Source organism: Dendropsophus ebraccatus, chromosome 5 (assembly GCF_027789765.1).
Source record: "Dendropsophus ebraccatus isolate aDenEbr1 chromosome 5, aDenEbr1.pat, whole genome shotgun sequence".
Classification (NCBI taxonomy): Eukaryota; Metazoa; Chordata; class Amphibia; order Anura; family Hylidae; genus Dendropsophus; species Dendropsophus ebraccatus.
Window position 1 is genome coordinate 88607347 of NC_091458.1, and position 15696 is coordinate 88623042.

General features: G+C 39.3%; 1 protein-coding gene across 1 annotated transcript in view; it reads right to left on the minus strand.

Annotated features, from left to right (window-relative positions):
* Positions 1-15696, minus strand: part of ABCC4 (ATP binding cassette subfamily C member 4 (PEL blood group)) — a 226765-nt gene that overhangs the window by 172024 nt on the left and 39045 nt on the right. The window contains exons 3-8 of the mRNA XM_069970675.1: positions 15296-15416; positions 14933-15154; positions 9553-9642; positions 4287-4450; positions 3271-3396; positions 2384-2633 (exon numbers count right to left, since the gene is read on the minus strand). Of these exons, the coding sequence (XP_069826776.1) occupies positions 2384-2633; positions 3271-3396; positions 4287-4450; positions 9553-9642; positions 14933-15154; positions 15296-15416 (973 nt within the window). The remainder of the gene's footprint in view (positions 1-2383; positions 2634-3270; positions 3397-4286; positions 4451-9552; positions 9643-14932; positions 15155-15295; positions 15417-15696) is intronic.

Consider the following 15696-nt stretch of genomic DNA (forward strand, 5'->3'; position numbering starts at 1 on the left):
ACAAATGAGTCCAGTGAGGGGCGGGGGGGAAGGTTGCCGGTAAGCGCCGACACGAGTGAGGGGGCATAGTCAGGGGATGAGCTCTGGGGCTGGGGGCACACGGTTCGGGTGACGGGGTGGCTGCTGTTGGAAAGGGAGACAGTTTCGGCTGCACTGATCACTGTCTCCCTCTCTAACAGCAGCCACCGCTATCAGTGTCCTCCATCACTTCGATTTGGCTGGGTTAGACGCGATAACCCGGCCCATTGAAGAGATGCAGGACACGTGATGCCGTCTCGGAGGGTCGGGGCCAGGAGCAGGGAGCGGTGTCGGAGTGGACTGAGAGCTGATGATTCTATGCAATCGGTGGGGGTGGGGGCACCTAGATAACAGCAAAACTGTGCAGAATCCGTAATAACTTTATATTGGAAAGATGGAAAGCTACGGGTGGGCAACGTATTAATGCAAAAATAATTTTGGGGGGGAATACCCCTTTAAGGAATTGAAAGTGTCAGAACCTGTGAAAGGTTGTCTGGTTGAAGCATTTGTACATATTGAGGCATTTTAACTTCTTGTCCGAGTTTTTTCTATGGTGGAGGTGGTGTACACAATAGGTGTGTTCTGAAGTTTTTAATTTATATTATTAACCCCTTAGCGTCCCATGACGTATCTGATACGTCATGGTGATGCAAGGGGAGTTCAGAGAGTGGTCCCGCTGGGACCCCGTTCTTCTGGCCGGGCCTCGTCGTCGCAATGACGCTGATCCAGGCTCGGCAATACATTGGCCAATTGCACTGGCCTGCAGCAGGCCAAAGCAATGTATCACAGATCTAATGAATCTTTGCTGTGTACATACACAGCATTGATCTCTATGAGAGAGCAGTGCTGTGTATATACAAGTCCCCCAGGGGGACTTCTTGTTAATGTAAAGAAAAAAAAAAAGTACAAATGTTTTTTTATTAATAAAAAAATCCCCTCCCCTATTAAAAGTCCAAATCACGCCCCATTTCCCATTTTATAAATATAAATAAACAAATAAATAAACATATTTGGTATCGCCGCGTGTGTAATCGCCCGAACTATTAAATTATCACATTCCTGATCCCGCACGGTAAACGGTGTAAGCGCAAAAAAAAATTAAAGTGCAAAATTGCACATTTTTGGTCGCATCAAATCCAGAAAAAAAATAATAAAAAGCAATCAAAAAGTCGCATATGCGCAATCAATGTATCTATACAAAGAACACATCGTGGCGCAAAAAAATGACACCTCACACAGCCCTATAGACCAAAGGATAAAAGCGCTATAAGCCTGGGAATGAAGCGATTTTAAAGGAACATATATTTGTTAACAATGGTTTAAATTTTTTAAAAGCCATCAAATAAAATAAAAGTTATACACATTACATATTGTTGTAATCGTAACAACTTGAGGAACATTTATAACAAGTCAGTTTTACCCCAGGGTGAACGGCATAAACACGAAACTCCCTGAAATGAAAATAAATTCTTTTTTTATCAATTTGACTGATTTTTTCCGGTTTTGCAGCATATTTTATGGGAAAAAAAAGTCTGTCATTGCAAAAGACAATTGGTGTCGCAAAAAATAAGGGCTCATGTGGGTCTCTAGGTGAAAAAATGCAAGCGCTATGGCCTTTTAAACAAAGTGGAAAAAGCAAAAGTGCAAAAACGAAAATTGGCTTTGACCTTAAGGGGTTAAAGGTTAACTTTAAGTTTTACCTTAAGGGGTTAAAGGTTAAGTTAACGTTTAAGTGATTACACTGTGTAAAATTAGCCCAAGCCTAATATAAGGTATATCCTTGAATTTCACTAAGTTTTAACATTTCTTAAAATCGGAAATCATTGCTGATTTCTTATTTGCCGCACAATAGGGGTGGAAATAAAAAAAAGGTTCTATTTTCTATAACAGAAATCCATCTTGTACACTATATGGAGCAGATGTTTCCAACATGGGGTTCAGTGTGTGCCAGCTGCAAGTATAGATCAGGGAGCCCACCAGAGCTTCTACATTAGATCATGGATGGTTTCAACAGGAAAGAGTAGTAAAGGTTTAAAGTTTGTTATTTTATTCAATTTTTCCTTTTTTTTTTTTTTTTTTTTTGAAAACTTCTAAGGGCCCTATTACACCAAAAGATGTCTGACAGATTATCTGACAGATTTTTTCAGCCAAAGCCAGGAATGGACTATAAACAGAGAACATGTCAAAGATAAGACTGAGATTTCTCCTCTTCAAATCCATTCCTGGCTTTGGTTAAAAAAATCTGTAAGATAATCTGTCAGACATCTTTTGGTGTAATAGGGCCTTAAGACTCCTCCAATTTAGAGTAGAAAAGTTTGTAAGACATGCACAATAAAGTAAACTAGTGGTTTTAAACTAGACATACCTTTATCCTCCTTATGCTGACCTTGGCCTCAGATACCCTCTCAATAGCTGAGGGGAAGAAGAGAGTGACAGTGAGTCTCACTGCACTATAAAGGGACACTGCAACAAACACTCGACTGGCAGAGATAACATGGCCAAGTAGAACATACGTGGTGAAAGTCACAAACACAATGATTTTGCTTGCAACAAAGAATGATGCCAAGTTGATTCCACGCAGATAAGAACTTTGAAGGACTTTAGCTATTTCTTTCCTACAATGGTAAAAGCAGAGAAGTAAATTACATGTGAGTGAGTAAGTGTGTATGTGTGTGTATATAACATCTATATAGGGGTTCCTTTCCATAGGGGGATGACATGTACATAGGGGTTCCTTTCAGTCACACCTAAAGTGTACCAACAATTTGATAGATCAGATTCCTGAACTTTCCTGCCTATATTCATCATATAACAAGAGGTTTAAGTTATCTTAATAGTAGTAGTTATTATTGTGTTTGAAAAGTAATATAGAACAGCAAGAATAACTCCACCGTCCCTGTACAAGAGGATTCAAGCTATGGAATTAAGCACATGCGACCACATTAGGTGCATGGTGTGAGAGAAAATAAAAAAACGCAAAGGGTATCACAACAAGTGTTTTATGTAACAGCAATACCTAAACACATGCATTTTTTAAGTTATTCCATTGCAAATGTTGGCTTGTGTGTTAAAACTGTAAATTGTTGTTTATTCATAAGACAACAGCTTCAAGGTGAGGAAAATTACTATACATCCTACTAAAAGTTTTCTTTTTGTTTATCTACCTTATACCTTATTGCAATGTTAACTGTATGTGCGCATACATATTGTAAATACCACAAACCACATAAAACGGGGAAAAATAAGACTTACTTCCTTATGTCATTTACAAGCTTTGTAAATGACTCTTCCCATGCATACATCTTAATAATTCTCATCCCAGATATTACTTCATTCATGGTTCGAATCCTGGTGTCAGTGAATGCTGCTGTCTTACCCCTAAAAGACAATATGAGTCAGTATTAGATGGTACCAGATATACAGCTAGGACCAGTAAGTACAGACTTTGTTTGCATCACATGACTTTCTGACGGTATATTTTACAATGTACTGTAGGAATTCAAATGGGATGGAAAATATAAAAGGAAGACTTTTAGTTCTCTTTTCTAATGGATCCACTTCTGGTTTTAGCACACAAACTTCAGTGGACCTGCAGTGTATGTTTTCAGCCTTAGACTTCCCCAGTTGAGAGGATTTTCTGTCCCATCTCTATGCTCAAGTGTACACATCTTATAATAAATCCTCTCTTGGTTTCCTAAATATCTGTAAAAACAGCCCCAATTAAACCACTTTATCACTACTTCTGATGTTAAAGAGAACTTAAAGGGCAACTCCAGCAAAAAAAAAACCTTTCATATAAACTGGTGTGAGAAATTGCCAGAGATTTGTAAATTACTTCTATTTAAAAAAAATCCAGTACTTATCAGCTGCTGTATGTTCTACAGATCTATGTCTCTGATATACAGCAGCTGATAAGTACTGGAAATGAAATACAAATCTCTGGCAGTTTCTGACACCATTTGATTTGAAAGAAAAACATTTAGCTGAAGTTGCCCTTTAACACTACAATTCAGGCAAATTGTCACTGGCATCACAATTATTATTGCAGATTACCAAAGATGTTCAGTTGTTCTGTGGAATTGTTTTCGGAAAACAATGTAGTCGAAGAGCACAGACTTCACAAAGTATATCACATATTGACAGATCATTTTGACATTATAGCTTCATTATGTTCATTACAGAAAATAAAGGCTTCTGTTTCATACACAAACTGTGAAGCAAACACAAGTGCTTCCATCTTGTAAGGACTATGGAGAATAAAAGTTCACCTGAATGATGTGAAGAATTTTCCAAGAACGGTTTGCAAGGGCATAAGGATAATGAGCACTGCCATTCCCGCCAGGCACGAGACACCAATCTCTTTCCAAAGAAGCACAGTTACTGCAATGGCCTGCAATGGTCCAGCCCATAAAAAGTGCAAAAAAATAGTTACCTGTTGGAATAAAAGCCATGTATAAAATAACCTTGCCGCAGCCATACTTCATATTCATTTAAAAGACATTATACATATATTACAGTATTTTTAATGCAGTTTTCGAGCCAAAGCCAATTTCACACACAGCTTTTTGTGGTAGTTAGTTTTCCCATTTTTGCCAAAGCCAGAAGTAGATCCAGTAGGAAGCAAAAGTATAAGGCTATGCTCACACACAGTATTTTTACTTAGTATTTTGCAACCATATAGCAGGAGTGGATTAAAAAAAAAAAAACAACAAAAAAAAAACAGAAAATCTCCTACAGAGCTCTGGGTATCATAATTTATTATGATATCGGGAGCTTCATAACAGCTAAGGTTCTTTGCTGCTGAACTGACACAGCTGTGTCAATACAGTAGCACAGAGCTTTGAAGGGAACCAATCAGCAGGCTTCCAGGAACACTGTACAGACCTCACAGATGGGTCTCCTATCATGTCAGGGGTTCTGACTCCCGGCTTCATGTCCCAGTAAAATGCAGTTTAAGGCTATGTTCACACTAAGTTTAAACAACGGTCATTGTTTGCTGTGTCAAACAGCCGTTGTTTGACATGTTCCTGTGGCCGATGCCATAGTAGCTGCAGGTAAATTTCATTTTAGAGTGCCATATTAGCTGCAGGAAAATTTCATTTTATGTGGATTGCAGGCACATTTGGGTGTGCCTGCAATCCAATCACCATTGAACTCCATGCAATGTACAGCCATCAGAACAGCCATACATCGGTGAACAGAGTGTAAACAATGGCCGTTGTTCACACTCTAGTGTCCAGAAACAAATTGACAAGTCAATTATTTCTTCAGCCGCACTGAATAACGGCCGTTATTCAATGCAGGGGCTTAACGACCATTGTTCCCATAGAGTTCATTATTTTAGGACAAGTACGGCCATTGTTTTAATCACCAACAATGGCCATTCTTATCTTAAAAAATACAGTGTGTGAACTTGGCCTAATACCGTGTGCAAGGCAGGGGGACAGCTGTGACCTCATTATTTGTAGTATGAGCTGTGACTACTCTGCTCTCTGCCCGTCAGCGCACTCTACATGATTGACAGGCAAAGAGGCCTTTAAGGGACCTCCAACTCTACCCCAGGTTCACGCACGGTATTAAACAGGATTTTAATGGGACATGAAGCTGCAGAGCCAGGAACCCCCGACATGATAGAAGACCCATCTGCAAGGTCTATGCAGCGTTCCTGGCAGCATAACCAGCACAAATATGCTAATTGGTTCCCTTTTACTGTTTCGGAGCTCCCAGCATTATAACAAATTATGATTTGTTATACAGTTCATGATATACAGTCAGCTCACAGACCGTATAGCTTTTAAGTCTAAATGCAGCCCAAGTCCTTCCTTTATATTTTCCATTCCTTTTGAATCCACTCCTGGTTTTGACTCAAAAAAATAAATGAACAACAACTTCCACTCAAACTACTACAAAAAAAGCTGTGTGTAAAACCCCTAATGTTTTTGTCCCCAGGATGTAAAATATTTAAGATGTTTTAGGGTGTCTGCTAGTATAAAAAATAATCCATGACATGCCAAAACATATAACTACCCACAGAAAACCACTCAAGTCACTGCTGTGGCCGGTGTTTGGTTAGCCAAGCATTTCCGGTGTGTCAGCAAAGCAATGACCTGTATCCAATCAGAACGGAAACATTAGGGAATTTGGCTGGTAACATTTATTTTTTTACTTTTAAGACACCCTGACCCATTTTTAATTATTTTCCTCCAGTGGAAAAAAAGGAAAGATTGAGATTAGTATCCAAACGTGCGTTTAGCAAAAAACAAACAAAAAAAAAACAAAAAAAAAAAGACACCACAAAAACTGCAAGTGTGATTCCAGCTTTCTGCTGTTTCTTGGCAGACATACCTGTAGCGCTAAATTTATGCACAAAGCTATTGTTTTATAGTTAAATAAAACAGTGCATGTGTGAGGGTAGTTCTATGTTTTTATACTTTTATATTGAGAAATTATATTTTCCTTTAAACGGACGAGCAATGCTTATGCAATTTAAGATGGTGCCTGTATCCTGCCAAGTATGCCTGAGAGCTGATACAATAGTAACAAGATGTGAGGCATAACAAAGGAACTGCTGTGATCACGAGGAGAACATTTCAGAATACAGCGAGGGACAACACAGTTGGATACAAGATAGAGATGCTTACTATCTGCTTTAAACACGCACTTTCCTTTGTACTGTGTGTAAACTATTACTTTCTCTATAATAAACCTCAGTGCCGTGTGATGATCCCAAGAGCTAACACTGCAGGGACTGAGATTGAAGCTGAATTTTGCGTCAGAGTCTTTCTTAGTGTGCGCGCACCTGCCTGAATGATTTGGAGCAAGTGACTGACCACTATTAAAGTGACCCCTGTCCTTGGCGGGAGTTACGACCCCGTCACATGTATTGTCTGCACGGATGCAAACAATGATTTACTAGATCTCAGTGAAATATGTATAAATGAAAAGGTGAAGGTTTATTTACAGGCAGAGGAAATTACAAAAATGTGCTGTAAATATATAGGCAAACTAATAAAGCAGTTATAATTTGCTTAAAAAAAAACAACCTTCAGACATTTTTGCTACCTGCCTGATGTTCTAAAATCCTTGCTTGATCATATCTTCAGTTTTATAATGTTTTTTTTTTTTTTCTTTAATAAAAAGTAATTTAACCCTTTCAATGTCACAATGTAACATGATTGTGGCATTTAATCACAGGTACCACACCTGCCTGGTGTCCGATCGGCACCCCTGCAATGTGACTGCAGGGTGCCAATGGGTCACATCACAATACAGAGGTCTATACTTTGTTGCTCGTGAATTATTTCTGCTAATTGCATTGATCAGTATTAGCAATCTAATGATTGCTCATGAAAGGCCACAAGATGGGGGGAAAAAACTCCCATAAAAAGTTCAAATCACCCCCTTTTCCCAATTTATGAAATAAAAAAAAATGTAAACCAAAGTAAAAATAAACATATTTGGTATCGCTGCATGCAGAATTGGTGAGCAAGCCCTATAATAGATTGGAAAAATCTATTAGAGGTTGCTCACCAGTTTCTTTTTTCTTTCAAATCAACTTTTGGCAGAAAGTGCCAGAGATTTGTAATTTACTTCTATTAAAAAAATCTCTAGTCTTTTAGTATTTAAAGGACAACTCCCACGGGAACCCCCCCCAAAAAAACAAACAAACAAACAAACAAAAAAAAAAAAACACAGACACCATACTCACCATCCCTCCGGTGACGATCGACACTCGATTCGCCTGCCGTCGGCCTCTCAGTCACCGCCGTCCAGCGATGTCTCTCACTTCCGGGTCCAGGGGATGGAAAAGGCTGCCGGTGCGCATGCGCACCGGCAGCCTTTTCATTGGCTGGAGCGCATCACATGGCTTCCAGCAAGCTCAGACAATCAGGGCTGAGCAAGCTGGAAGCCATGTGATGCGCTCCAGCCAATGAAAAGGCTGCTGGTGCGCATGTGCACCAGCAGCCTTTTACTACTTTCTGCATGACACATGCAGCTGATAAGTACTGGAAGACTTGATTTGCTTTTTTTAATAGAAGTAAATTACAAATCTGTGGCTTTTTTTTTTTGCACCAGTTAATTTGAAAGAAAAACATTTTTGTGAACTACCCCTAAAATATGTCATTAATCCATAGATGGGAAAAAAAAACCCTCAAAACACCAGTTTTTGGTAGCATGATATAGCAGAAAAATATTAATAAAAAGATATTTTTAAAAACCCCATCTAAATCAAATACTAATCTAATACAGTGCGATAGACAAATAAAATAAAAAGAATCATAGGGGTTGGAGCCAATAAAAAAGTTTAAAAGTACTAAAATAAAACAGAAAATGTTATATAAAATGGGTATCCCTGTAATTGCACTGACCCCCACAACACAAATGTCACTTTTACTGTAATTAGCATAGTGTGAGAACAAAATACTCCAAAGTTTGCTAAACTGGGGAGGGGTTAATTTTTTCAGGTTTTCTGTACATTTTTGAGTAAAATGGAGAAAGTCAAGAGAAAGTACAATTAGTCCTGCAAAAAGTAAGCCCTCATATAGCTCTTCATATAGAAAAATTTAAGTGTTATGGCTTTTGAAGGCGAGGAGGAAAAAACTTGTCTTGTTGAAAACACAAAAGTGAAAGTAAACCAGGACATGAAGGGGTTAAAGTTTGCGCACACACACGATTGTCTTATCACTCATCATCCAGTGTTATATACCCCTCACAGTAAGGGTCCATCTACACAGAAAGATTATCTGACAGATTATCTGCCAAAGGTTTGAAGTCAAGGCCAGGAATGGATTTGAAAAGAGGAGACCTGACCTGATCTGTTTATGGTCTGTTTCTGGCTTTGGCTTCAAATCTTTGGCAGATAATCTTTCTGTGTAAATGGACCTTCATGAGGTCTTGTCTTCTACCCTTTATTAACAAGCTTAACAGTTTTAGGAGAAGTTCACAACTTATTTTTTCATTTATTAATGGACGTTGCAACACTGGCCATTATTAAATGAAAAAAAAAATTGCATTGATTGTAAGGGAATCCCGGACGGAGTGTATACACTCCGGCCAGGATTCCTTGAAGTTGCACAAAAAACTGACATAATATTCATTGACTAGCAGCCACACAAGATTGACTGAGCAGACAATGTAAAGTGCAGCTCCGACTGCACTTTACATTATCGTCTATGGCTATTTGGAATGCGGGCACACCGGAACATGTCCGCATCCAAAAGAAATGAAATTCACCTGGCTGGTACTGCAGATAACTACACTGACACAGGCCGTTCTGTGACACGGCAGTGTCACAGAACGGCCGGCGTCTTACGCTGTGTGAACCCGGCTTTAGAGTGCCGAGTGATATTAATCAATATACAGAGTTTATTTCTACATTGTGTTCATATGGTTTGTGCCACTATACTTGTACTGTACACTTGTTCTGTCATTCGCGTTGCTTTTATTACATTATACCCTGCAACAATTACAAAAAAACCTTGCTAAAAACAGAATAAAATTTATATATTTATATATATCTCAATATATTTATACCTGATCAAACTTATTGACGTCATTCGACAAGAGATTTACAATTTGACCAGTAGTTGTTTTCCCCATGGCTGTGTTGCTGAGGCGAAGAGCCTATAACAGAATAAACATGGCAATATATGTAATTCATGTGGAAGTTTAATGTCAGACATCAAAACTAACTGTAATGTTTGCAGAAAATATCCAAAAAATATTGGGTAAGACCTTCACAGATCGACAGGAAGAGAGTAGGAATAGGTTGAATATTACCATAGCGCTTGTGTTAGTTTTTCAAAAAGATTAAATATCTCGAATATTATCATTGATACAGGACACGTATTGCCCCCTTGGCCTTTTCCTAGTTTGTTGCATCACAGCCTAAATCTCAACACTTCAAACATACCAAGACGGGCGTGAGGACACCAGGAAACATGGTTAAGGAGTGTTAATATCTTTTTATACTACAATCATCAGCCTCGGCCACACATTGGTATTACACATAGCGATGCACGTCAGACACCCGATTATTTTAGGTCAGGACCTAAAGAAACAATCAGCCGATGATTGTCCGATTATCGCTCCATGAAATAGGGCCCTGAGGGTCCATTTACACAGAAAAATTATCTGACAGATTATCTGCCAGAGATTTGAAGCCAAAGCCAGGAACAGACTATTAACAGAGATTAGGTCATAAAGGAAAGCCTGAGATTTCTCCTTTTTCCCAATCCACTCCTGGCTTTGGCTTCAAATCTTTGGCAGATTATCAGTAAAATAATCTTTGTGTAAATGGACCCGGATTGTCATCAAAAATAATTTTTTGACATGCCATCTTAGACATAGCCAGGAAGAGTGGAGATATCGCCTCAGAGAAAGAGCAGTAGCCATGCCATACACTCCCCAGCCGTGTCTCAGAAAAGGCTTATTGCGACCAAGTCTATGGGACTACATGGTCAGCATTAGCGAGTGGATCACGCTGCAGCCATGTCCTCTCCCCAGCTATATCTCCTGATCACAGCGGCTCCCAGTAGCGAGACCCGCTGTGATCAATAACTTTTGACATGTTTGATGATATATCAAAAGAAATTTTTGGTAACAAGTATCACTTACCTGTGCCTTTCCAATATATATATAAATACAGACAAAAAGAGAAAGGAGCGCTGCACATCACACCTATGGCTGACAGTAATGCCTCTCGGCTACATTTAAAAACCAACGCCAGGATGTTGGTATAAAATTTGATCAATTCATATTGCCTCATGTACCACGTGCAGGTCCCCTGGTTCACATGAGTCCCTACACTAACTCACTGTCAGTCAGCGACCGCTAACCCCGCAAAGCGAGCACAAACAGGAAGGGGAGGCCATTTAAATGCATCCTGACCTCCATCCCAATCTATTCACTGTGGGAATGATGTTACTGGGGCAATGGAAAGTGTATGTTTTGCACCACATATACCATTTCCCAAGAAGAGAACCTTGCTTTGTCACGTTATTTGGTAAACTTCCATTAAAGGGGTACATAACTAAAACAAAACTATCACCCCAAGATATATAACGTTGTAATATAATGTTATTACCAATAGTCCTCACTTAAGTGGCTCTTCACTACTGACAGGAAGTGAAAAATAGAAGGACTACAAAAAACTTATTTTGACCCCCAGCTTCTTTTTCCCGTGTCAATGCATCATCTATGATGTCACAGGAAGCTTGGCTGGATCTCCCACCCCCCTGAATGATTCACCAATTCAACATTAAGGGCTGTGTTCACACATGTTGGAGTTCATTGCAGTTCTGCAGTGTCTTTACAAAAATGATGCACTACTGCAATTAAATGATGCTAAACGGTAAAGAGGATCAGAGCCGACCCTGCCAATCCCACCTGGAGAAAAAACAAGGCATAAACAGTATATCCCATGTAAGATAATATTGGATAAACTCCTTTTGTGGGGCTCAAGTTCAAAGATAAAAGATGCTTGATCATAATATATGCGAGGAGATGTAAAGAAAAGGCCAAAAATTAAATTAAAAAGGATCACTACTTTATTCTAATATCAGTGGTACAGGTAGAGAATACAGGGCACAATGAAGTGATGCAGTACTGCAAATGACAAAAGTATGCAATGAAATAATTCAGTATTACAACGAAACTGCAGTGTGTGAACACAGCCTAGATGTTCTGCAACAGCTTTGGGCAGGGAATGTGCAGGGTGGAGGACTGATGAACAGCTGAGGGAAAGCAATGCATTCTGGAACTTGTAGTACTGTGTACAACAGCTCAACCAGGAAGTACAGACACAAATACAGAACTAAGACCCAAAAAGCAAATGGATTTTTGGTAGTTTGAGATCTGGGTCAGACAGTTAAGCAAGGCTATATGCTTCTGCAGCTGGTTTATTTATTTTTTTACCTTTACCTGGAGTACCCCTTTAAACCGCACTCTGTATTATGTAACGCAGAGAGATACTTCCATCTCCACTGTGGATCTTTAGAGCTTCTTCATTGTTATCGGTGGGGTTGTTAAAGCGTAACTGTCATTTCAGGGCCATTTTTTAAAAAAAACATTAAATATCAACAGTTCAAGCGATTTTAAGAAACTCTGTAATAGGTTTTATAACCCAAAAGAGTTTCCTTCTGGACTGAAAAAGCAATCTCCCAGCCTCCCCCCTCACTTCAGAAGAAGCAGGATTTCTGTCTCCATTATGTGGCTATGGAGAGGGGAGGGGCTGTTAGGAGTGACTGAGCACGGAGCAGTCTTGCAAAGCAAAACACCCTGAATTCTTCTCTCAATAAGTTCATAGATAAGCACTGACCTTTCTGACCCCAGAATCCTGCGTTTTAGGTGCCCAGACAGTCTACAAACAGCTGACCTTCATGTCACCTCTTCCTGCTCCCTCATCTCCCTCGGCCCCTTCCCCCTTCATAGGCTTACAATGGAGAGAGCAGAGCCCGTCTTCACTGGCTTCTCTGTAATGAAGACATGTTTGCCTGATAATGCACAGATAAGAAGTCGGGGGGGGGGGCTGGGAGATTGCTTCTTGAGTACAGAAGGAGGCTTTTTTGGCTAATAAAACCTATTACAGAGTTTCTTAAAATCGCTTATACTACTGATTTCTGCAATAAAAAAAAATAATGACAGTTACTGTTTAAATCTCTGAAAAATACCCTTCTTCCTTACCTTTAAGACTTGGCAGAAAGGCTTCGTAGTTCTGCTATATACTTTCCATTTTCTTATAGTACATTTTATAGTGAAGTGTGGGATATGTTTTAAAGCCCAATCCTGCCCTTAACTTCTCTGTAAATGCGCTCATCATGTTGCATTCCTGTTGGTGTTTTAGGAGCCATAAGGCAACAACTGGAATATAAATTGCCCAAATAGAGGTTGCACCGGATACAGCAATCCACTATCTGCATCAAACTGATCAGTTATTGCAGGCCTATCATGTGTATAAGCTATCAATTATTTTATCAAGGATAACCTCTTTAAAAGGGGATATCTGGAGAACAGGAAAGGTCCTACCTTTTCTGCTCTCCGGCGCTCCACTTCCTCTCTGCCCATCCATGTTGATATTCGGAAGACGCGAGGGGGCAGGAGGTGCAATAGGCTAACACCTCCACCCACCCACAGAAGTATTGGCATAGATGGGCAGACGGAGGAAGTGGTGGGTCAGAGAGCAGAAAAGGTAATAACAGGAGCTTTAATTTTACAGCTGTAACCTTTGCAGCCGTAACATTAATGTACATAAACAAAACTGTCATTTTCCCAGTGGATTCTAAAACTGTCTGGGAGTACGGCCTCTGGCCTTTCAGAACAGCTATTTATACCGACATCATGCGATAGATTCTGTGACACTTTAGAGGGTTTCAACCAATTTTGTGATGTCCCAGGGCAACTGGCTGAACCAGATCTCTTATGAATTTCAAAGCAAAGTTGGTGACTGGAAAAGATGACTTGACAGGAACTGCTATCATTTGACTTCTTAAACTTATTTGCATGCTGTTTTAACCCTTTCCTTTCCAGAGTTCATAGCTTAGAGGGGACACAGGTAACAACTTTTCAGGTATTCTTTTCCTTTTTCATTCCACAGTAACAATGTGAGGTCCATTACACCAAATGTAAATTAAAAACCTAATTTAAATTTGACGCTGTAATGCTACAAAAGGAGGAAAAACAGAGTTTCACAAGGCACTGTATGCAATTGCACTGGTTTCACTAAACTAAACCCTTACATCAGGTTACAAATAGGTTATTGCAGAAACAGCAACATTGGTGATGTCACATCCTGCAATTATTCCACAGAGTCACCTATTGAGTCAGGGGTAAAACACTAATCTAGCTGATAGACATGATGTCACATAGGAAAGCATGTCATTGCAGAAAGGTTATCAGTCAAAAATCACTGTTACAGCTGCGTTCACACTACGTATATTTCAGTCAGTATTGTGGTCCTCATATTGCAACCAAAACCAGGAGTGGATTAAAAACACAGAAAGGATCTGTCCACACAATGTTGAAATTGAGTGGATGGCCGCCATATAACAGTAAATAACGGCCATTATTTCAATATAACAGCCGTTGTTCTAAAATAACAGCAAATATTTGCCATTAAATGGCGGCCATCCACTCCATTTCAACATTATGTGAACAGAGCCTTTCTGTGTTTTTAATCCACTCCTGATTTTGGTTGCAATACTAACTGAAATATACTGACTGAAATATACATATACTGACTGAAATATACGTAGTGTGAACACAGCCATATAGCCATATGCCCCCCCAGCACTGTTTCCAGGCATATAAGTAAAAGCTACATTTTAAAACTTCTATTTAGGCATGTGGGCCGTCCAGAGCTCCTAGCTAGTCACGGCTGGCAGAAAATCTTGCCGGCAATCACAACTCCCTAGGAGTGTTGGCAGCTAGCAGCGGCACAAAGGGACCATCCCTGAGCACCAACATTTGCCAGTCTGACTAGATAGGAGCTCCAGACCACTCAACGACTAAGTCTTAAAAAGTACTTATTTCTGGACATAAGAAAATGCTATGAATGTTACTTATAGGCCCGGAAACAGTGCCGGGGAGGCATAAAAAGCTCATTTATAGCTGTAACAGCAATTTTTGGAAGATTGCTTTCCTTTAAAGTGAACACATTTGTAAATAATGATATTTAGTATTAGTAATACAGTTATACTACATAAACTATCTTAAAATTAAAGGAGAAGTACTGTCAAATTGATAAAAAGGGAGGAAGGCAGAGGGGTGCAGGAAAATAAAACACAGAAAGTAAAAGATGTATTAATAAATAATAAAGCATGTTCAGCAATCTACCATTTATTACTACAATGACCTTTAAAATACCCAGTTACCACCTATGGATAATTCATTACATACTACTAGTGAAAACACTTACCTTCCTATAAATCATGTGGCACATTGCCACACGAAGCTTCATGCCAGCTCGAAGAACATGATAAAAATAAATGTGATGAAGGACTGCCAAAAGAAAGGTACAGACAGACAAGGCAGCTGCATTTATGTAGGCATTAGCCAGGTGGGCCTCACTAGGGTCATCCATCTCAAAGTAACCTATAATATTTCCAAGAAATATAGGTTGGATCACTTTGATGCTTTCCTAGAAGGAAGAAAACATTGATTGAATTACATAACAGACAGGAAGGAAGGAATGAGTGGTAGATATTAAAGGGGTTATCCTGAGAGCAGAAAAGGTCCTACCTCTTCTGCTCTCTGCGCTCAACTCCCTCCGTAGATTTACCTCAATAAAAGTAAAGAATCCCAGGACAGAGTAGGCTTTCCAGTGGCAACGTATAATAGCCTTTGTTAGGTGTGGGACGCGACCCTCTTTTTGAGCTTTTTGTAATTCTGTATCCCAATACCTAGAATAATCAAACAAGCAGAACATGTAATAATGCGGCACAAGCAGTAATTGTATGTGTGGATTACATTCACTTTAATTTTTTATTAAAATTACTACTTCTCCATGTTACAAAAATATATTTAGTTGTTTTTATTAACATTATGTGGCCATAGCTACAATATTATATTTCTTAAAGGCTTTTTAGAGATAGCAAGATTTTCTTATGGCCATAAATTAACAAATTACCACATTTGCCTGACTGCAACAGTTTCAAAAACATGAAAAAAAAAATTTCAGTG